Source organism: Psittacula echo (assembly GCF_963264785.1).
Source record: "Psittacula echo genome assembly, chromosome: 2".
NCBI classification, from domain to species: Eukaryota; Metazoa; Chordata; class Aves; order Psittaciformes; family Psittacidae; genus Psittacula; species Psittacula echo.
In genome coordinates this window covers 13,458,656-13,480,442 of record NC_137737.1, presented here as the reverse complement: position 1 = coordinate 13,480,442, position 21,787 = coordinate 13,458,656, and the positions used below count along the sequence as shown (strand labels likewise).

Sequence of the window (21,787 nt, the reverse complement as noted above, 5' to 3'; positions counted from 1 at the left end):
GTCCAACCTGGCCTTGAACACCGCCAGGGATGGAGCATTCACAGCTTCCTTGGGCAACCCATTCCAGTGTCTCACCACCCTCACAATAAAGAACTTCTTCCTTATATCCAATCTAAAATTCAACACATCACAGAAGCGATAAATTGGGAACACAGTTCTTGCAAGACAATCACCAGTGAGCTCGGATTAACAAGAATCTTCTGCTTTAGCATGTCAGTCCTTCATCATGACTGCCCAAACACATAAATTAAGTGATCAGCTCAAATTCTCATCAGGAGCTTCGAATAACAGAGGGGAAATGGAAGAAAAAGCTCAGCTTCATCAGCCTCCTGCTACAGCAGGAGCCAGCAACCTGCAAACGACCCGCTTCGCTGTCTGCTCAGCCTGTTGCTGCATTTCCCCAGTAGCAGACATACCTGGATAACCATTGCTATCCATATCCACTCCCCCTGATATGGACTGGCCGAACATCCTCAGCATGGGGTTTATTGTTTGCCCAGACAGCTTCTGCAGCAGAAAACACACAAGTGGCATTCGTCAGTAACACAAAGAATCCTCTAAAAATAAATAAATAAATCCAAACCCTTAAAGAACCCCTCAAGCCTGATTTTCATGGTCACTGAAGTCTTTCCTGTGTGCTGAAAGTGCTGCACATCTGCACACTTCACCCGCGCAGCCCTAAGCAGGAAGGCTGTCAACTGCAGGAAGCCCTTCTGCTCTGGGCTAGGAGGAGGCCAGTGTTGACTTGGATTAAAAACACACCTGCATTGCAACCCAAGCAAAATAAAAAACACATCAAACAAATTTCTTTGCGGGGGGAAGACTGAATTTAACGTTCTTTTTTTTTTTTTTCCTCATATCCTTAATTTCTGTAAGTACAGATTTTAAGTGGCATCTTAACAAAATTAATGATTAATTGAAGTAGAAAATCCTGCACAACCGTTCCTTTTCACAAAGATTGCCAGAGTACTCAAAGTCAAAATGATTAATTTTCATCCCACTTGGAAATTCTGGTTTCCATCAGCAGCTATTATGCAATATTTTGTGTCAGTTTGGAAGCTCTATCTCATTTCTGCCTCTCTGACACAAAGCTTAATTAACTTCGAACATAGCTTCTTTTTTATTTTAATTACTAACACAAAAGCTTTCTCTAAAGGTTTTGAATTCTGAATGTCTTTGTCTGAAGCAAATTAATATATCAAAATCTTGTTTGCTAAGAAGGCAATCAGATGCCTTCCAGCTCCCATTCATTATGGCGGGCCATCAGTGCAAGACCTGAACTTGAATCAACATCTGACTACAGAAGTTATAGACAGAGGAAACCTAGCCCATGAAGTAATTCTGAGGCTGCTGGTGGTGCTTCATAGCTTGTGACATGCCACCAGCTTTTCCTGGCCCTCCCATAAAAGGGCATAATACTGGACAAAAGGTCAGACAGGAAATTCATGGAAAAAAGACAAGTTGAGGGGAAGAAGATATCCTGCAGTCCTGACAGCCAGTTTAAAGGGAAATCAGTGCCTCACCATTTAAGATCTCCTTTTCCTACTCATGGGGAGATAAGATTAAGACAACTGGAAGTAACTTCCTCCGTTGCACTATACTTGCATCACATCTTGCGGGGGTTCCCAGTTAGGGTGGTAAATCGCTCCTGCAAGCATCCCAGTGGACATCTGCTGGCTATTATGACCTAGGAGGAAGAGGTATAATTCTGCTCTGCTTTTAAGTGCCATGAATGAAAAACAGCAGGCCACAAAGCCAATTAAGCTGCTTCTGCTCATAGCCACCACTAAAGCTGCTGAAGGGAAGTGAGGGAACAACACTGAATGAGCAACTTAATGAAGAAAAGTAAGGGGAAAAAGCTAACAAAATGCAAATGGTGAAAAAGTAGACCCCGCAGGCTGTCGTCTATCTTTCTCAGGTTATTTAAAAAGAGAAATCCAGGGCATTAAGATGGCTCAGGGGTATAGTATTAAGATATAAAAAGTCTTTCTTTGGGTTCAAATCCAGGGCAGCCAGGTAAAGAGCTGAAGCTGTTACACAGCTCTTTTGGTTGCATGTGGGAGATGAACCAGCAGTGTGGTGGAGATGAACCAGTGTGTGGTGCCCTGCAGCAGACCTTGCTGAAAAAGCGGTGCACCCTCAGCTGCCTTATGGCATGGGACAGTGATAGGAATGTTATCAAGGGTCAATGACCACTCTCTTGAGCTGGGCTTTATCCCACTGACCAAGTGGAGAGGCATACAGAGCCATCCATGCCTGCTGGCCTTGTTCCAGTGGGGAAGGAGAGCTCACAAGCAGGATGTTTTGCTTCCCACCCTGCTGATCTGTCCTCATTAAAATATGTAACATTTTCCCATGAATGAGAAAAAAAAACCTAAAAAAAAAAAATCAGAAAATCTGGTCCTTTTGAGAAAAGCTGGAAATTTCCAGATTTTTCAGCATCAGAGAAGAACCTCCCAACCCCGGGCTCTCTGTAAGAAACACGCAGAATCCTCCACATGCCACACATTAGTGCATTTTAGATGTATCCATTAAGAGTCATTTAAGTTCCCTTCTTTTTCAAAGAAAGCAGCACATGGCATATACATGGTAAAAGGAAAAAGGACTAAACCTCTATGGTCTATTAGAAGAGTCTCCAATACAACCACTAAACTTCCTAATTCTGCTTGAACTGATTTATTGCGAAGGATCCCACCCAGCAACAAAACAAAACAACCAGAACTTCAAACACACAGAAGGAAGGAAGATTCAGGCCCTCTGAAAAGAAAGAAATGTGCTAGACAGAGACTAGGGGACACATGTTGTGCAGCATGAGCATAAATCTATGTTCTGTACTGCTTGGCTGCAGTAGCTAAATCGTACTGTGTCATCTCTGCACAAGATGCTATATAGTATATCCTAGCTGAGATTTTACTTCTTAATAATGGTCAGTGAAATGGCACCCGCAAACAGCCTTGTGATATATTGTCACATCACTAAGAGAGGGACAACAGGATGGGTAAAGAGGCTTCTGCAGGGCACAAAGAAAACTTAGCATACCTCTTACTTCTCATCATGACTGCTTCTGCAGGAAGGAAGTGCAACTCCCCACTGGCCTCTCCATAGTTTGTGCACTCAGCCTCTCCATGGTTTTCATTTCTCTTTTGCACTAGTACTATCTCTAAAAACTGACATTCAAACCTCAAGATTTTGTTTGCTTAAAGAAGGAAGCTACAGCTGATAACTGTAACAAAAGACAGTGAAAAATATCTTCTGACTAACACAATTTTACCCTACAGCATAGATATGGACGAACTTTGGGAGAAGCCATCTTCAAACTAGGACTGAGTAAAAGATGTAGAGCTATGATGAGGGCACCTATAAAGGGACCCCTAAATATGGTTTATTTCTGCAAGCCCTGGGAAAGTCATTTCAAGTAGATATTACAAATAATAGTGTCACATACCATAGAGTACTGAGGCACAATACCATTGGCATCCCCATGGTAAATGTACACTGCTCCTCTATAGTTATCCTCCTTAGGCGCTCCAATGGCAACATCTGCAAAACAGTACAGATTATAAACATTTCATGATCCACTCCATTAATCAAACCTTTTCCCAATTTTAGAAGCCAGCTATCCATAGGAAAATGGACGAAGATGATCAGCAGCTCATGTGGACCTGGCTAGAAGGAACTTGTTTCATTTAATGAAGAGCTCATGTTAAGATAAACTTTAAAAAACACACAACTGTATATGAATTTTTACACGCATGTGGCTATGTTATGCCTAATTAGAAACACATGCATGTTGTGCGTGTGAAAATGTGTGTTTATTAACCAGAAACCATGCTTAAAAAGTTAATTTAGAATCCCTTCATATCAAAATCTCCAAGCCAGGGGAACATCAGCTTTGTGAACCAACATAGCACTGGCAAAACATTTATTGCAGCACTACACTGCACTAAGTTTGCTGGCAAATCCAAATCCAAAATGAGGCTGGGTATATTAAATGGATAAGCAGGAAGAAAAAAAGAAAGGCTGCTGAGGATGCACGTTCAAATTGCATTTGATCCAATTTAACAGCAAACTCCTTCAGGAAGAGTGATCCCACCTCCCGTTCTCCTCACCTAGTTGGATTTTGTGACTCTACAGCTGCTAAAATTAAAACCTTCCCAACGGCTTCCTACCCGCAGACTGATCCAGCTCACTCCACAATCTCTCCATCATCACAATTGATCCACAAGCAGCAGCAAGAACACACGAATGCATGTCCAAGTGCAGAGGAAGAGCATGCCCATCATTTGTGAGGGCAACCTGCAATGAGGCTGGGTTAGGCTTAATGGGATACCACACCCTGAGTGGCCTGGAAGAAATAAATCCAGGCACACACTGAGCAAGTCAGCCTTTGTTTGGAAGTCCTTAATCTGTGTTGCCAGAATTCAAGGCAGAAAAGGCGCCAACATCAACACTTTGCTGTCACCTATTGCTATCACTGCATGGGGCCTCACACTGAGCAGCCTGCAAAAGGATCAGGGGTAGAATAAAGTGAAGGAAAGAAATAATTAATAAAGCACATGTTATCACTAGTGAGAAGCTACTGCTTAATTACACTTCATGATAAGAAACATGATTATGTCATCAAAACTGGAGAGGTGTGAAGATATAAAAAATGGGAAAGAGAAAGAAGTCAGATGTGCTTCTGTTTTGTTCGGGGCGTGGGTATTTAAGGCCTTTTATAAACAACACAGGAAAGAAGAAAATGCAACAGCAAGAAAAGCAAAGCAACGTTAATGTGATTGGGGTGCGCGCTGCATGGACTTGGACTAATCCCAAATCAAGGACAATCAGCTACAAAAGGCTTTATCAGACAAATCTTATGCAAGCACGTTTGTCCTCATCATGAGCTCTGAAGGATCAAAGGATGACACACATCACTCAGCCACGCAAAGAGACCAGTGGTGCCACCAGTTCTGCTGGCATTTCAGGAAGAAAGCACACCAACCTGGGAATCCATCATCATCAATGTCACCGAGCGCAGCCATGCTCTCCCCAAAGTGCGCGTTGTAGGCGCTGTCACCATCCAGGACGAGCTGCTCTTCCAGCATTCCCTAGCAAGCAGGAAATAAAACAGGGTCAGGGAAATGGTGAGAGCCCTGGCTGAGGCAAGCCTTCCCATGGGAGCCATCCAAGTGGTGGGAAGCACCTGGGAACAGCTGCAGCCTGACTCTTGCCCTCATTGCACACAGATCACCCAGGTGCAGGGAATCTAATTTATTTGGGTTTTTAACCTCTGTTTTTCAGTTTGGGGGGAGAGAGGGAAGAAAAAGGAGTGTGTGAGTGATGTAACTAAAATGCTAGATTAACTGAACTCAGTGATGTAACAAAATGCAGTCATAGGGCTTGGTGAGCTCATGAAGGTTTCCAGATGTCTAAAACCTAACAGCCCAGGGCTTGCTCTACTGGCAGATTATATCCAAGGAGCAAAATCCTCAGTCCAGACTTAGTCAAACTAAACCACAGTGAGTGAAGGAAAATTTTCCCCTAATCAAAGAACATTTGAGCAAATGGATTTGAAAACTTTTTAAGTATGGGACAGAAGGATTAAAGCAAAGTCCCCAAAAACCCTTCTGAAATGAAGAATAAGGGAAGAGATTTAATGAAATAAAGGGACAGAGGAAAGTTCAAAAGCAAGCTTTGTACTCCTGTGCCATGAGAAGCCTTATATGGATCTGGTATTTCTTGACCACCCACTTTCTGGTCAGATTCATTGGCTTTAGTTTCTTGCTGTCTTACCTCAAGGGGAAGGGAACATTGCCACAAGAAAACAAAATTCAGTTACGCAATGTAACTCTGTACCCACCTCCAGGGTTGTTTTGGTTTGGTTTTGCTTTCTTTGTGAATGAGAGTAAACTGCCCTCTGGAACATGTAATAAAATCTTTCACTTGGCTGTGGGGACTTGCTGACTTTAAGAAAACCCCACATAAAGAAATTGAAATGCAACAGAGAGGAGACAGGCCTGTTTGTGTGACTTACTTATTTCTCTGCAGTCCTCACAGGAAAGGGTAAATATAAGTGTATTAAATCTAGCACCACTATGCATGCTCGTATGATAAAGCAGTTTCTCTGATCTGGTGCAGCAACCTCTTAAGCAATGGCGCCTACAGAATGGAACAGAGTTTGAAATGCCCAAACCCCAAAATAAAACCCACCATCCTGCAAGCTATTGCTCCTGCAAGTAATTTGTGCTGTAGGAGTATAAGAAACTCCTATTAGCTTCTTGACTGCTTTTTAAAAGATAGAAAATGAATCCTGCACACTCTCACTGCAAGCAGGAAATGATGGCTATTATCTGCTTGGCATTTTACACCCTATCCTGGAGGTCGAGCAGCAACACTGCTGGCACAGCCTGTCGATCGAACTGAAAAAGTAAAGCTATCACCAGAAGTGATACTGAAGTCTCCCAAATGCTGCCTATAGGGCTTGGGATGAATGGTAATCTTAGCATAAACAAACTTCATACATTAAAGTTTACGTAATATTGGTCAGGCAAACCGATTTCATTTTAGTCCATAACAGCTCCTGGTTTGATAGAGCAGGATTGGGATCTGAATATTAAGTATTCAATAATGTGTAAACAACCATTGTTTTCCTATAAATACAACGTAAGAATGATCTTGTTTTGATGATGCAAGAAAGTTTAGGCTTTTCCAAGACTGTTGTTCAGTTATGTGAAATTCAATATTACCAGCTGATAAGAACTTCCCCTAAAGTCCCTATATGAGGCATAACGTAAAGATTAACATGAATTCAACCTCTGGTTTCTCTTCACAAAGTCTCCTAAGTCCCCAGACATTTGTGTTCTAATTTGTAGGTCTTAGTGACCACCCAAAACACAAAGGGAACTCAGTCAAAGCTGCTGACTCCTACTCGGTTTTGGCACCAGATTCATGTAAAGCCACAAATACCACCAAGTTTCAACATAAAACCAGAAACTTCCCCAGACCTCCTCAAAAGATTCACAACTCTGTGATGAATGCAGGCTGGTGTCTGGGAAATCAGGATACCAGATGAGTTTTCTGTGACTTCATGCTCTGCTAGAGACATCCAGAGCCCCACTGTTTAAGACATCAAGCTTCTCCATGGAGTGCTGGAAGGACGCTAGTGTTACCTTGCCCGCACCCACACCCTCACCCTTTACCAAGCCCTCTCCTGTCCATACTCACGTTTCCTCTGTTGATATAGACTGTGACTTGACCTTCATCTCTGATCTCAGAAAACATAGGTGCTCCGACCAGCAGGTCTGACAACCCGTCAGAGTTCAGATCAACTGCACATAAGGAGGAGCCAAAGTAAGAGCCCATCTGTAACCAAGCCGAGTCACAACAAAGCATTCAGTATCTGCCCACACACAGGAGGAAATCATTTAGGCGTGTTTTCTTGTTTTAATTTCAAATGATGACTTTCTGCTTTATCACTCACAAGCACTCCTAAAGAGAAAGCTTAGGGGATAATTCTGGCAGGAATTAAACACTTTACTGTAACAGTGCATCAGCTTGGATGTTTTAACAGAAGAATCAAATTTATACCTTTATACCCTGGGACATGCTTAAGTGAGACACTTAAAGAGCTTTCTTATATAAGCTTTCACTTGTCAAACGCTTAAAACCAGTAAGGGGTGAAATAAGTTTCCCAAACCAAGGCCTGGCAAGTGATTATTCATGCCCAGTGCCAGATTTCCTAAAGAGACTTGAAATTGTGTACCACAGATCTTCTGGGGGGTGTGTTAAAGAAATGAAGAAAAATAGGCTAGGGGAAGGATATTCATGAAAAGGGGCATCTAAAATTACTTCTTGATTGTTGTCTGGCTTCCCCTGCTATATTTGTACCTGTTTGTATCAGTCACCTTCAAATAGCAGTGCTGGTTGATCATAGTACTTGATCATAGCCTTTCTTCTCATGCACAGGCAGGTAAGCTGATGCAGAAAGACTTTCAATAAAAGCTTTTTAGTTGATACACAAAAAACCTAAGTGCCACTTTCAATCTACAGATAATTACTGCTTGATAAAACTTAACTGCTTAACTTTAACAAATCCATTAATTTCACAACTTAATTTTTGATATGTGTTAACATTAAATGCTAAGACTCTCCCAACCAGCACCCACATTACAGGGTGAGACCTTATAACTCAGGGACCTTAATAGCTCAGGGGGACCTTTTAACAGTCTTCCAATGCCTAAAAGGGGTCTACAAGAAATCTGGAGAGGGGTTTTGGCAAGGGCATGCAGTGATGGAACAGCTTTAACCTGACACAGAGGAGATTGAGATGAGCTCTTAGGCAGAAGTTGTTCCCTGTGAGGGTGCTGAGGCGCTGGCACAGGGTGCCCAGAGAAGCTGTGGCTGCCCCATCCCTGGCAGTGTTCAAGGCCAGGTTGGACGGGGCTTGGAGCAACCTGCTCTAGTGGAAGGTGTCCCTGCCTGTGGCAGGGGGTTGGAAATGGATGAGCTTTAAGGTCCCTTCCAGCTCAAACCAGTCTGGGATTCTATGATTATGAATTTCAAAACACATTTAAACACAAGAAGGAGACCAAAAGCAAGAATGATATTCCACCCTTACTTCATCCACTTATCCTAAAGGTACCACAAGGCATACTCTTTGAGACCAACTACAAACCATAGTCTCAAAATGAAAAGCAACTTCCACAGAAAAATGGGAAGGATACCACTTCTGACTTGAAATTGAGAGCTGCTTACATAGTAGGAAAGATTGAGGTTACAGAAATTATTATTTAGGTTAAAAAGGTTGAATCGCATATCTTGTATGCTTTTACATTCCTCATTGTGGATCTCAGGCCTTCTATGCCTGATAAATTTAGATGAGAGCTACCAGGCATGCAGGAGATGGGCAGCAGCAACTCTGTTCTATGAAGTCCATAAGGTTTAAAAGCTGCTAAATATATATAGTGGGGTGAGTTAAGGATAGAGTTTCAGTTTGTAATTGAGATTTCTGTGTTTGTGTGGGTTTAAGGTCAGACCCCAAACATCATTTGATGCCAGTTATTTTGCAGCTTAAGCTCCCTTGTGGGTTTTTTATTTGTTTATTTTTTTAATCCACTTAGGTTTTACAACAGATTTCTCATGGGTAAGGAGCAAAAGATATGAGAAGCATTCCACTACGTATTCAGGCCATTTTCAGGGAAAGGCTATTATTTACTTGACTGCGACATGGTATGCCTGCAGCATGGGTGAGTTTACGGTGCTGTGAGAACCTGATGTTTGTTCACTTAACATGTATAACAAGGCACTGGGTTCTCCTTTTTCTTCTCCGTAATTATTTCCTAGCTCAGCCTCCAGCAATAAAAAAGAGATGGAAGAAACTGGCCTGCTTTAAACTTCTGTCGAACAAGAATGTCAGAACAATGAACTTTTGCACCACTGAGAAGGACGCAGCATTTTGTGAGAGCTTATTTCCAGGCAGGGCTCATTGCTGAGCATGTCTGGTTATATTTCAATTGCGAAACAAAGGAAGGGTGATTCAGGACAGCCTTCTTTTTCAAATAAAGCTCTCATTTGGATTGTAGAGAATTTGTGGAAGATAGATGCTAGTGGGGGAAGGAGGAGATGACAGCCTACAAGTATTTGAAGGATGCAAATAATTATTTAAGTTACATATTACACAATTGAATGAAAAAGGAAAGATTTTGGCTGAGAGCTGAAAACTTCCTGATAGCTCTCTTTATTAGGCTGAGGAATAGTTCTCCAGGAGCATATCCTTAGGGACATTTAAAAGTCAACAGGGAAAGAAGTGAACAGGAAGCAATCAAACACAGGAGATGCCCTGGATGAACTGGGAGGTCTTTTCCTTTCAAGATGTCTTCAATTCTGCTAACGCAGAGAAAGACAAATTTCGGAGAGGCCCTAAAATACAAGTCACACCATCCCCCTGCACAGCCTTGCAGTTTTCTTCTATTCCAGGCATGTTTTTCGAGACTGTGTTTTGTTGGGAAAAAAATAACAAAACACACTAACAGTGCCAATTTGATGATACAGTCAAACACTTCCTATCCATCTGAGAGTAGCAGGTCTTCCCACAGCAAGAAGCCCCCAGTAACCTTTTTCTTCTGTATTGCCAGGAGAATACAGGCAACTCCAGGTAAGGGGCACTGTGTTATTCCCAAATAAGACATCTGTTGTTAACTACAGGTAGACGTACCATCCACTTCATTTCCCCTGCAACACGTCTCCAGCAAGCCCCCAGTGAAGAGCAGAAGTTGTTGCTCCCTCAGACACAACACTGCATGTGGAGGGGGAGCTGGATCTCTCTAGCGTTCACTAAAATTAATGGTGAGTGCAGTTCAGCAAGAGCAAACGGCAGAACTGATTCATGGTGAGAAGGGGGAAATTGCAAACTCTTGAGGTAATGAAGCTGCTCCTCCATAAAACAGCATAACCCCCCCGTCACACAGGAAAACAGACTGGGGCTCTTGTATCACACTAAGCTCCAGGCTACCCACATCTCCCAGTAACATCTAAGAGGAAATCTCTGTGTGTAGGCTCACTGGGCACCCCACATCCCACATCTCAGAAGGCGCTGCTACAGCCACATGAGGCTAAACAGAACCACTAGTACAATTTGCAGCAAGACATTTCATGTCAGCCATGTGGGCATTGAGCAGATATTGCAGTTATGACTGCTACAGGAGAAATGGTCTGCACGTAGGTTTAGCTCTTCTGGGATGATAAGAAGAAATAGAATTTGCTTGACAACTCCTGTAGCAGTGGAATGAAAATGATGCTGAGTTGGCCCTGCCATTATTTGTCATTATTTGCCCCTTCTCTACCTCTTAAAAGAAAACACACATACATAAAACCTCACCTTTTTTCCTGAAGCCTGAAAAATCTTTACCAGAGAGCCTGATAGTCTGTCTGTTCTGAAAATATAAACCTGAAAAGTGAAAGAAGAAAAAAGTTAACCAATACTAACTATGACTCACAAAATGGTGCAGCATTGTTGCTTCCTAAATAATATCTAAATCGTGATCATGGCCATTGCTATTGCCAAGATCCAATGTCATGACCACTTTAATGCTCAGTCTTCTTTCAGAAGACAAAACATAGAGGTCCTCATTTTCGTTACGAATCACAGGCCTCTTTCTGTAAAAAACGCTTGAATATCTTGTCACCTGCATTTTTTGGTGCACATTTATGTATTTAAAAGCAAGTAGTAAAGGTACTTTCCAACTCCCAACAACTGGCATCTGGAGCCTGCCTGGAAATGGTAAAAGGCTGAGAAGACGAAACCTGTTTCCTTTCCCTTGTCCAGCCTTCCTTTCTCAAGGACACATGCCTGCACGTACTGCACTGCAGACTTCACAATGCTTTAGCAAAGGTCAGAGTAGAATTCCCCATCGGACCACCCAAGGCATTTGCACTGTTTGTGTCTGAAACAATCTGTAAATCAGGAAACTATTCAAAACATAGTTCACTCATTACTTGTTTCCACAGGAGAAACTGTTTAATCAGGAACTCCCAGGGATAAAAATATTGATATGAGCTCTATAACAGAACTTGTACCAAGATTTGTGGCCTAAAATGTATGGCTTGTAGAAAGGGGGTCCCTTTGACAGTAAGGCTGGCTCCGTTAGCTTTTGAGACTCCTCCAGCATTTGACAGCCTCCCTCCTAGCAGGTGCTCACAGTCTGCAGGACAGAGGATCCTTACTTCCAAGGCCACGTGGCAGAGCCAAGCACTTGACACAGTTGATAATGTGGCAAGTTATTAATAGGTGGCAAGACTGAATTCAAAGCTGTTCTCAGCCAAGAACACAACACAGATTTATTGCAGGCAATTGCTCTAGATACAAAGGACTCCCTGGGTTTTTGCAGTGCAGCAAGAGCCTGTTGCCAGTGCCACAACTCCAAACCCAGCCTTAACTAATGACACTCGTTCTTGCTTACTTTGGAGAAATGAGTCATTCATTGAGAATCTTGGCTTTACCTTCAGTGAAAAGGGTGTGACAATGCTAATCACTTTCTATCAGGGAAGTGGAAAGGATTAGCTTATTAGAGAGTGAGGAAAGCACAATAGGACTGCTCAGCATAATGTCCTGTACTCAACACCTCTTACAGCCCCTTTGCTGCTACCCACATCCCATGCCAAGGGAGGATAACAGGAGCTTTTACAACTGATTCTTTCTCCTTCCTTGTACAGAAATTAAATCTATTCCACCAGGAAACAGGTTGGAAGGAAGGTGCATTGGAGCAGTCATAATAGCGCACCTGGGATAAGGAAACTATGTCCTTCGCATGTACATGTCCACTCAGTAGCAACTGTGCTGCTACTATATCCCATATATCCTTGTCATGCCAGATCAGGTAATGTATCAAGTTCATCCTCTACTTTCACTCTGTTTTCTCCACTTGTGCTACTACCTTCTGGGACATGGTTACTACTAAAAATGACCTGCCTAAACCAAGGGATAGTGTTCATGGTAGTGGAGACCTCTCACTCCTCATGGTAGTGGAGACATTCCACACCAATTCATGTTCCTCTAGAAAAGAGCCAGAAGGACAAAGATGGAAGGCGGCTGCAGGACATCTCTGTTCAAGCACATGGTGACAGCAGGTCCCCAGAAGTTTGGATTTTGAAGAAAGGAACAAAAGCAGATCCTTTATATCTCCTTCCTCCCTCTTCCCACCTTTGTTTCAGAGGTGTATAAGGGTCACAGTGCTCACCCTCAACTGGGTCCTCGATAGCAGCTGCACCAGGTACATCTAACTCATCAGCCATTTCCATCCAGCCATTCACTTGCTTACATCTTTGGGACATCAAACATATATCTGCCTACAGGAAAACCGTGGGGGGGGGTTTTCCCTTCTCAAGAGAATATCAATCACCAAGATTTCAAAGTACAGCTGGCAGAAACCCAGATTCTAATCCACTAAACTTCAATGTATTATGAAGTTTTAAGAGGGAGAACAAATCTCCCAGTGAATGGCTTTTCATGCTATTAGAGATGCTACCCTGAAGTAAATACTGAAATAGTCAAATGTATGAAGAAAAAAAGCAGAAAAAAACCCTCTTTTTTCCAAGTTTTTTTCATTTCCAGGCAAGTTTTAAGTGATACCTATATGTTACAGATCCTAAACAACAGCAGTGTGAAAGAAATGTTACCTGTGTCTTGTTATGAGTAACTATTGTAAGGATTGGGTGGAAGAAAAAAGGAAGAGAGGGCTGATGACTTCATCAAACCACCTCACTTCTTCTCTGCTCGGTGCTCCGAAACTACCCTGTATGCAAAAATCTCCTGGCTTCTGAGACATGTGGGAACTGCACCAAAACTGCTGGTTTTTCCCCATTGCATCTGACCACATTAGTGTTTAAGAAAAAGCCGCACCTTTCCGATGCCTCCATCCTGGGGAGCTCCTCCTACAACGTCCGTGCTAGTCGGCTGGGAGAAATGACCTGCTGTCACTGCATATCCTGAGAGAGGAGATGGGGAGGGAAAGGAGGGACAAGATATAAATAAGTAAATAACCATGAAAGGGAAGAGCCTGACAAACAGGTCAGCCATCTGGATCACTGCTCCTCCTGGGCTGCACACTATTAACATTCAACAACATTCTGCTCAGGACGTGCCAATATTCTGCTCAGAAGCTCACAGCAGTGGGAATCATAGAATCAAGTAGGTTGGAAAAGACCTTTAAGATCATCAAGTCCAACCAGTCCCCAGCACTGCCAAGGCCACCATTAACCCATGGCACTGAGGGCCTCGTCTACACGGTGTGTGAACACTTCCAGGGACGGTGACTCCAGCACTGCCCTGGGCAGCCTGTTCCAATGCCTGAGCACCCTGTTCCAATGCCTGAGCACCCTTTCAGAGAAGACATTGTTCCCAATACCCGGTCTAAACCTCCCCTGGTGCAGCTTGAGGCCGTTTCCTCTTGTCCTACCACTTGTTACTTGGGAGAAGAGACCAGCCCCCTCCTGCCCCATCCTCCTCTCAGATAATTGTAGAGAGTTGTATGAAGTGACAGTATGTCCCCCAGTACCCTTCCGAAAGCTTAGAGAAGAAAGGGGTGCGTGGAGCTGGGTGAGGAACACACAATGCAGGTACAGGGAACAGTTGGGTAACTATGAGTCCAGAAGGGGAAGCAATAAAACAGGAATAGGCACAGACAAACACAGCAAAGAAACCACATCACTGCAGAGAAAGTATCACATTAAAGAGCAACAGTCTCACATCGACCAGATAGAAGTGTCTTCCTTTGGCTAAAATCACTGCCCAGGAAGGCTTGGAAAATTATATGCCTTTTTGGTCAGGGGAGGCGAGTGGAGGACAGTGGGCAAAGAGGTCAGAGATGTTAATGGCGTAAAGAGATTTTTGTTTAGGTAAGAAGAAAAATGGGAGGATAGATCAAAGAAAAAAAGAGTGTGCTTGAAATAAGGAGATCAAAGATTCAGTCTTATTTGATATATTAAGATGATATATAATAACTAAAGATGGGTAGAGCACTTTCCTTCTAAGGCTGTCTTGTATTTGCCTTGCTCATCTCCTGTAAATTATGAGGCTCTTGTCTATATGGTAACACTATAAATCAGGTCTATCAGTAGCAAAACCTATTTATGTCCTCAAATATGTATATATACACTCCCATTTAGCTATCACCAAACAGTATCTTCCAAGTAGTATTTTTTAAAGACTAAAGGTTAATGGGAAAATGAGAGGTCAGAGTGAGTCTTTAGTCAAACAATATCAAACTACTGACTGTTGGAAAAGCCTTCTAGGTCTCAACAGTCTTAGGCACTTGGGATTAAGTGGAAGCCTTTAAATTAACTGGTTTAGGACATCAGCTGATTTTAGAACAAGAAAAACCAAGCGAGTTAAAGATGTACTTGAACCTATAGCCAATCTTTTCACAATCTTCTGTTGCCAATGACTCACTTCTGCGGTGCTATTTATGTTAAAATAAATTTGTATCTGCAACATACATACATTCTGTAACTGTGTTTTGTACCCATTTTAAAGTCTGGTGTAAGCAGATAAAGCCTAACCATTGACAAATAATTTGTCCATCACAGGGCAAAGGCAGGAATGTAGGAGGCCTACTGCCAGCCAACTTGCTTTTCAGTTGAAATGTGCTTTCAGTATCAACTTTACAGCACCAAAGCCCTGAAATCTGTTGTTTGACTGAGCCATTCTCACACTGATCACCAGAGAGCTGCTTACCGAGGTATGTGTACCGCCTGCCTATCATAGCATCATCATTTAGCTTGTAATACGTGTTGTCAGTGAGATTCAGTACTTTGACAGTTCCTGTCCAATAATAAGATCCCGGTGCACCCATGATGACCAGCTCCTACAACAGGAAAAACAGAAAGGTGTGGGGGAAAGGATAGGGAAATAAATAATTAATGGTCACAACTGGACAAAAAATCATGGTTTACACAGTAATGAAGAAGGGATGGGATATTAACTTAAAACACCAATTGTAGGACCCTCTATAACAATCTCCATTCTGTGCGTATCCTTTCCAAACACAGAGCACACACCCTAGAAACACATGGTCTCCCCTTTTATAGTCCACTTCTGCTCAGCTATCCTGCCGCTTCAATAGGCCTTCCTCAGCCTTACCAACCATCAAACTCATTCCTGATAACACAGTCCTCCCAAAAATCTCTCTCCACCTTCTGCCTTTCCCAACTGTTCTCCAGAAGACCTAAAGACCCTCACCAAGGACAGAAGTGCCCCAGCCCACCCAGAGCCACTGTTCATCTATAGACCGTGCCCTGATGCTGGCTGACATGCTACACTAACCAGTCATGAAGGATACAGCACAAAGGATTTTGATTGTACAACTATGAAGCTAAAGACCTTCCATGCACTCAATGAACAAGGTGTGTGTTACATGATGGCTGGTACATTTTGCCTTGCTCTGTCATTAGATATGCTCTGCTCTTCAAGAGACAGCCTGGCTATAGTCCATTAGGATCACCCAGCCTGATTCAGGATTTCAAAAGACTAGAAATCTGGCAAAGCTTGACCCAGTATCCAAAGGGAAATGCTCATGGATAATGTTTTGGAGCAAAACTCAAGGGCCATTTACATGCAAGAGAGATTGAGAAAACATTGCCCCAGAGCATCCAGAATCCTTGCAGGAAAACAGTACTCTTAGATGTGGGTTTAATTACCCTCAGCAAGGGACCAAATTAAGCCTGGGGAGCATTAAGCCTAGGTAAGTTCTCCACCCCTGGAGAAGACGTGAGGACAGCTGCTTTGCCTCACATCTCCATTCAATGCAAGGCCATGAGTGGACTCCATCCTTGTGGGAAAATGCTCCCATGGCTGGGATCGCTTCGGGCGACCAGTTCCAGTCAAGGGGAGATGTTAAACAAGGGATTTTCCTAATAAGACTATTATTAGGAATAATAGAGACAGGACTGAAAACCCAACCCAAGAGCAGAATGTGCTTGGCAACAGCTTTTTTTCCTTCGGAGGGGCCATGCCCTCGAGGTCAAGGGATCATTTGCCAGCAGGAACAACTACCATCAGCAGTGCTGAATATACAGTAGTGGCTTGCCTGTTTGACCCAAAAAGGCATTTATCTGCATTTCCTGCTCAGTGAGCTGCCATCAGGTTGAAGCAATGAAAGTTCAAAGATATCTTTTGAACCAGGGTAGCAAAGGAGGATTTAAAGCATGGGAACAGAAACAGGCTGGAAAGAGCAGACAAGCCAGGAAACAGCTGCTGCTGTCTCAGTATCCAGCTATCAGACAGTGCCACTGTGGCAACATTGCCTGCCATCCCGCTTTACTCTGAAATCACTTTCTGCCATTTCAGAGAGCACACGTGTATTCTGCTTGTATCAGCCTGGACAATGAATTCTGCAGATCTGTGCATATATAAGAAGGGGTAGGTATATACTTGATATGACAGTAACAAAACACAAAAAAAACCCATCAACCTTAAAACTTTACAAAAAGACATCAATACATACATAAGGGAACAAATGCATCCTTGACATAACTAAAACATTGCTGATATTCTTTCCTGGACAGTAGTTTATGGTCTACTATCTAGAACAGCTCTGAAGCATGTATTTTACCATTTTAATTCTTCTCCATCTTTTTGCAATAAAGAACTGAAGCAGAAGTGGGGGAAAAAAAAGTTTATCTTATGAACGTATATATAAACATATATATATATAGATACATGTACCCACATACACCAACAAAGCCATTTAAGGAGAACTGTTTTACATCATCACTTAAAGAGTTAATATTAAGCACAGAAATATCTCTATGCAAGCTTTGGGATGTACTCAATAAAAATACTCCCTGAGGACATTTCTCAGAGTCAATTCATTCACTCTTGTCCACAGACCTTGAGTCACCAATAGGCGTATGTATGCATGAACCACTGGGCAGGCATGGCGAAAGATGCAGGTGCCCATGAGGCTGGATGATGCAGCAGGGTGTTTGCTGGCTGGAAGGGACCATGCTCAGCGCTCAGCCCTCTGTCCAAGCCATGCTTTGGGCTGCCCTCCTGGGTCATGCAGCAGGAGAGCTGCTCACCAACCCCATCCCTTCCATGCATTCGTCCCTGCTCACCTCTGTGAAGAAGCCCGCAATCCCTGCCTGGCAAGAGCCGTGCTCCTCCCCATACTTCTTCTTGTACTCTGGATGAAGAAGGGAAGAAAACAAACTGTGGTCATCCCCAGTACAGCACACATTCTCCACCCAAGCCGTCTGAATCGCTAAGTGCACAGCCTGGAGAGACACCAGCACACAAGGCTCCTGGGTTTTACCAATGGATCAGCCACCAGTGTGCGCCATGGCAGCATCCTCACCCACAGAAAAGGGCAAAGCAAGGGGCCTGAAACTGGGAGACACTAAACAAGCAGTATCAGAGCAGTATGATAGCTGCAGCATCACACCAGTAAAGGTGCCTGTGGCAGCCAGATGAGCGCAGCTGGGAAGGGAGGAATAAAAGGTGATGCACATGCGTGCTACTGACCCAGACAACAGCCTTATCTGAGGGATGCTGGGGTCTGCTGCTTTTCATGGCCATCTGCTCAGAGCTCCCAGTTCACGGAGGACCCAATCAGCATAGTTTCTGTTTCTGTATTTTATGTAGCAAATGTTTCAAACCTGAGGAATTTTGACTTTATCTTTTTGCAGAAGAGGAAAAAGATATTTTTTATAGAAACACATGATGGGGGAATCACTTTCCACCCGCCTTTAATACAAACATTTTCCATTTGGGAACATTTGAAACTTCCAGCCAGATCAGAACCTTCACAGGTTTTCTTTTCCAGAGCATTATTTCCACGTATTTACCATACTAATGAGTGCCAAGCTTCAGCATATTGCTACTTCCTGTACATTCCAGTAAATCAGGCTCCAAAACCATCCACTATATAGCCTGGTAATTGTGAATTTTATTTATTTTCTGTTAAGTAAGCTCCATTAACTCATTTTCAAATGCTAAAAAAAATCTAATGAAATCAATGAGCAAATTACCTCTTTGGAACCAAGCAAGTTCTTTTTCAGTTGCACTTTATTGAAGATCAAAAGGAATCAATCATAAACTGCTGCCTTAGCACAGATGTGTTACACGTAAACACACACACCCCATTCCCCCTTTATATATTATGTATAGGCTCTTCCTACCATCACAAAGATGCTCAGATTTTAAGGAATTTGCTGAGGTCATACCAGTTGGACAGGGAGAGGTTCAATTGGAGAGACCACGCACAACAGTGACTTGATCCACAAATTACAGCCCAAATGCCTGACGCCCTTGGCTGAGGCAGGGTCCTGCCAAAGCAGATGTGTGTCCCAGCAGACCAGGAGGGCCAGAAGCACACTTGAGATTCCTCGTGGGAATGCACGACAACAATTCCACTGAGAAATGAAGCCTATATTTGATCACGGCTACTCAGAAGGAGCTGGGGCTCTGAATTGCCAGCTCTCCATGTACAGTCTCTCACAGAGCCGGGCACTCCTTGCCTGGGAAAAAAGTATTTGTTTATTGATAGGAAAGTTTTTTATGCAGGGAGCTGAGGAGATGAGGTTTCTCCCTCTGGAATTTCCTGCAAAATAATGTCATGCGCATCCTGAAGGCACTGCCTTCGCTACAGCTGGATTCCCACCCTTGCATAGGATGAAATGCACTGGCTTCCACATCCATCCCATTCACACGCTTTCACTTCAAGCCAAGGATTTTCCTTTACACAATGTTCTGAAGCATGGACAGACCTTGCCTCTTCACAGTCGTGCTCTTGACCTTAGTGTAATTCAAAGCAAAATGCCACTATTCCCATGAAGGTCTTGAAGTATCCTTCTGCCTTACCTGCTAAAATAGGCAGGAGGCTTTTGCAATGACAGAGCTCAAGGCTTTAGGGACTTCCTTCTTGAATTCCACTTCACAGGATATACTAAAGGGGCTCAGGTTGAAGATCAGGGAGCCTGAAAAGCCACCCAAAGGACATGAGGAGAAAAGACTTCTTACACACCCACTTCTTTGGAGAGCAAGCCTCGATTGTGTCAGGCCCATAACCACCCACTGCAAATGTGCCTTGCTGATGATTTGATGGACTTAAAATGTTGTATTTCCCTATAAAATTGTATTACATTTGGCTTTTGGTTTCTTTAAGTATCCCCTTCAAAAAAACAGATGGCTCAATTTGCTTTATAGTCAAAAAGGAAAATTGCCATCGGATATTTAACTTGCACAACTAAACACCTGGATCTTTCAGCAACACGTAAAAGTGTCAAACATGACATCAGCTTTTAAACTAAGAGAGGGGAGATTCAGGCTGGATGAGTGGAAAAAGCTGTGTACAATGAGGGTGGTAAAACAGTGGCACAGATTGCACAGAGAGGTGCCAGGCTGGATATGGTTCTGGGCAACTTGATCTTGTTGAAGATGTCACCGCTCAGCGGGGTTGGACTAGATGAGTTTTGAAGTTCCCGTCCAACCCAAACCATTCTATGGTTCTATGATTTCCCAGCTTGAACATCTCCAAACCATCTCCCCACATAACTTCAGCCACCTGAGAGGCCCCATCCGCATGGGCCTGCGGGTGCAAGTGATTCAGATCGCTCAAGCTCACCCCTGCATTTGGCTGCAAAGAAAAACCAAAGGCATGCAAAGCCATAGGACAGCAGAAGGAATGGCAGTTGCTTCAGCAATGGAACAAGGCAATCATAGAACAGTGATAGATGGATCTGTAACTTCATGTGCGTGTGTTCAAACATGCAAAATTGCTTCATTTCTTAGGATAAACAGAGGATTTTCTTCTGATAAAACAACACATGCACAAAAATGAAACCATTTCTCCAGACAAGTTATTGAATTCACTGCATGTTTTATTATAGTACAAATTTTACCTCTTATAAAACCCAAAAAGATAGGGAGACCAATTCGGATCGACAAGTAACCTGAACCAAAAGCCCCAACATCAGAGAACACAACACAGCTAATATTCATCAGCAATATATGTATTAGAAAAGAACAGAAACATACATATTTTTGTTTTCATTGTCAGGCCAATGAAAGAAACAATTACTGTTTAGATGAACCAAATTATTAAGTGCAATGCATAAGAAATGGGAAAGATTTGGTGGTTTAAATGCTTATTGTAACATAAACTGAGTTGGCATGTTCACTGCAGCTCACACTTTGACAGTGTTCATAGCTTTATATGATATTTGGTGGGGTTTGAGTCACTTATATTGCCACTACTATCTGCTCAAACTAATGGCCCTACATTTCACTTAACCAGTTATGCTTTGATTGTAGCAGTGGATAGATGGGACTGCAGCATTTCAAGTAAATGCAAAGTCTGGATATAATCAGTGCTTCTCTGAACTGAAGAAAAGGCATCAAAACTTTTTGACTTGAATAAATATGTGACAATATTTCTCATGAAAAATAAACAGAGCTTGCAGAAGAAGAAGAAATGGGTTCTCTACAGCGGTTCAGCATGATACACAGCAACAATGCAAAGCAATGACCATCCTTCTTCCCCACAAGTATCAAGACCCATCCCATCATGATGGAGTCTGAGAACATCACGCAAACTGATTAACCTCTTTTCCTAACACATCTGAGAGAAAAAACAGCTTTAGTGGCATTTTGCAAGACAGAACAGAAGCACAGAGTCCCAAACACCCCAGACACTGAGGCTATTTGAGCATTTAAAGCTCTGTTGGCACAGAGCAGGCATCAGCACCACATTTTGGTGGGGGGAACCAAACAGACACATTCCTCCCCATGGTGCCAGCAGCCCAGTCCAGACAGACACAGGGCTCCTGGATTCCAACATAATTCTTTCAGCACTAAAGCACCCCTCCTTGTCAGCCCACCTAACTCCCACCTGCAGCAATGTACCCTCTGCTCCTTGCCCAAGCAGGGCTCTTTTCCACCCCTGCATCCATGATCACAGCCCAGAGCAGCCCCCATTGTGGATGGTCACATCCCAGCATTGGACTTCTGCCTCCTCCTTGAGCTGGTCTGCCTCTCCCAAGCAGCAGATGAACCCAAAAGGCATGAAAACCAAGATTGCTTCTACTACATCAACCAACAGGATGTTGTGCAATTACTGTGCCAGCTCACAGCTTTTGCACACCTGACTAGCAACATTTGCATGAGGTTTAGATATTGCGTGCAGTGGATTCTGTAGTTTTTGCATAGCCCCAGGCAATAACCGCTGTCATGAACAGAGCCTTTGTTTTTAACACTCCTTTATTGTTCTTCCTTGTCTGCCTGCAGACTGCTGCGCACTCCCAATTACACAGA

The 21,787-nt window shown here is 43.1% G+C and overlaps 1 protein-coding gene across 1 annotated transcript in view; it reads right to left on the bottom strand.

Annotated features, from left to right (window-relative positions):
* The window catches only part of ITGA9 (integrin subunit alpha 9), a gene marked incomplete at both ends in the record, with an annotated part of 216,486 nt that overhangs the window by 174,601 nt on the left and 20,098 nt on the right, over nt 1-21,787 (bottom strand). Inside the window, 8 exons of the mRNA XM_080610922.1 lie at nt 417-507; nt 3,446-3,540; nt 4,985-5,090; nt 7,207-7,344; nt 10,859-10,927; nt 13,379-13,464; nt 15,212-15,341; nt 17,593-17,660. Coding sequence (XP_080467048.1) covers nt 417-507; nt 3,446-3,540; nt 4,985-5,090; nt 7,207-7,344; nt 10,859-10,927; nt 13,379-13,464; nt 15,212-15,341; nt 17,593-17,660 — 783 coding nt within the window. The remainder of the gene's footprint in view (nt 1-416; nt 508-3,445; nt 3,541-4,984; nt 5,091-7,206; nt 7,345-10,858; nt 10,928-13,378; nt 13,465-15,211; nt 15,342-17,592; nt 17,661-21,787) is intronic.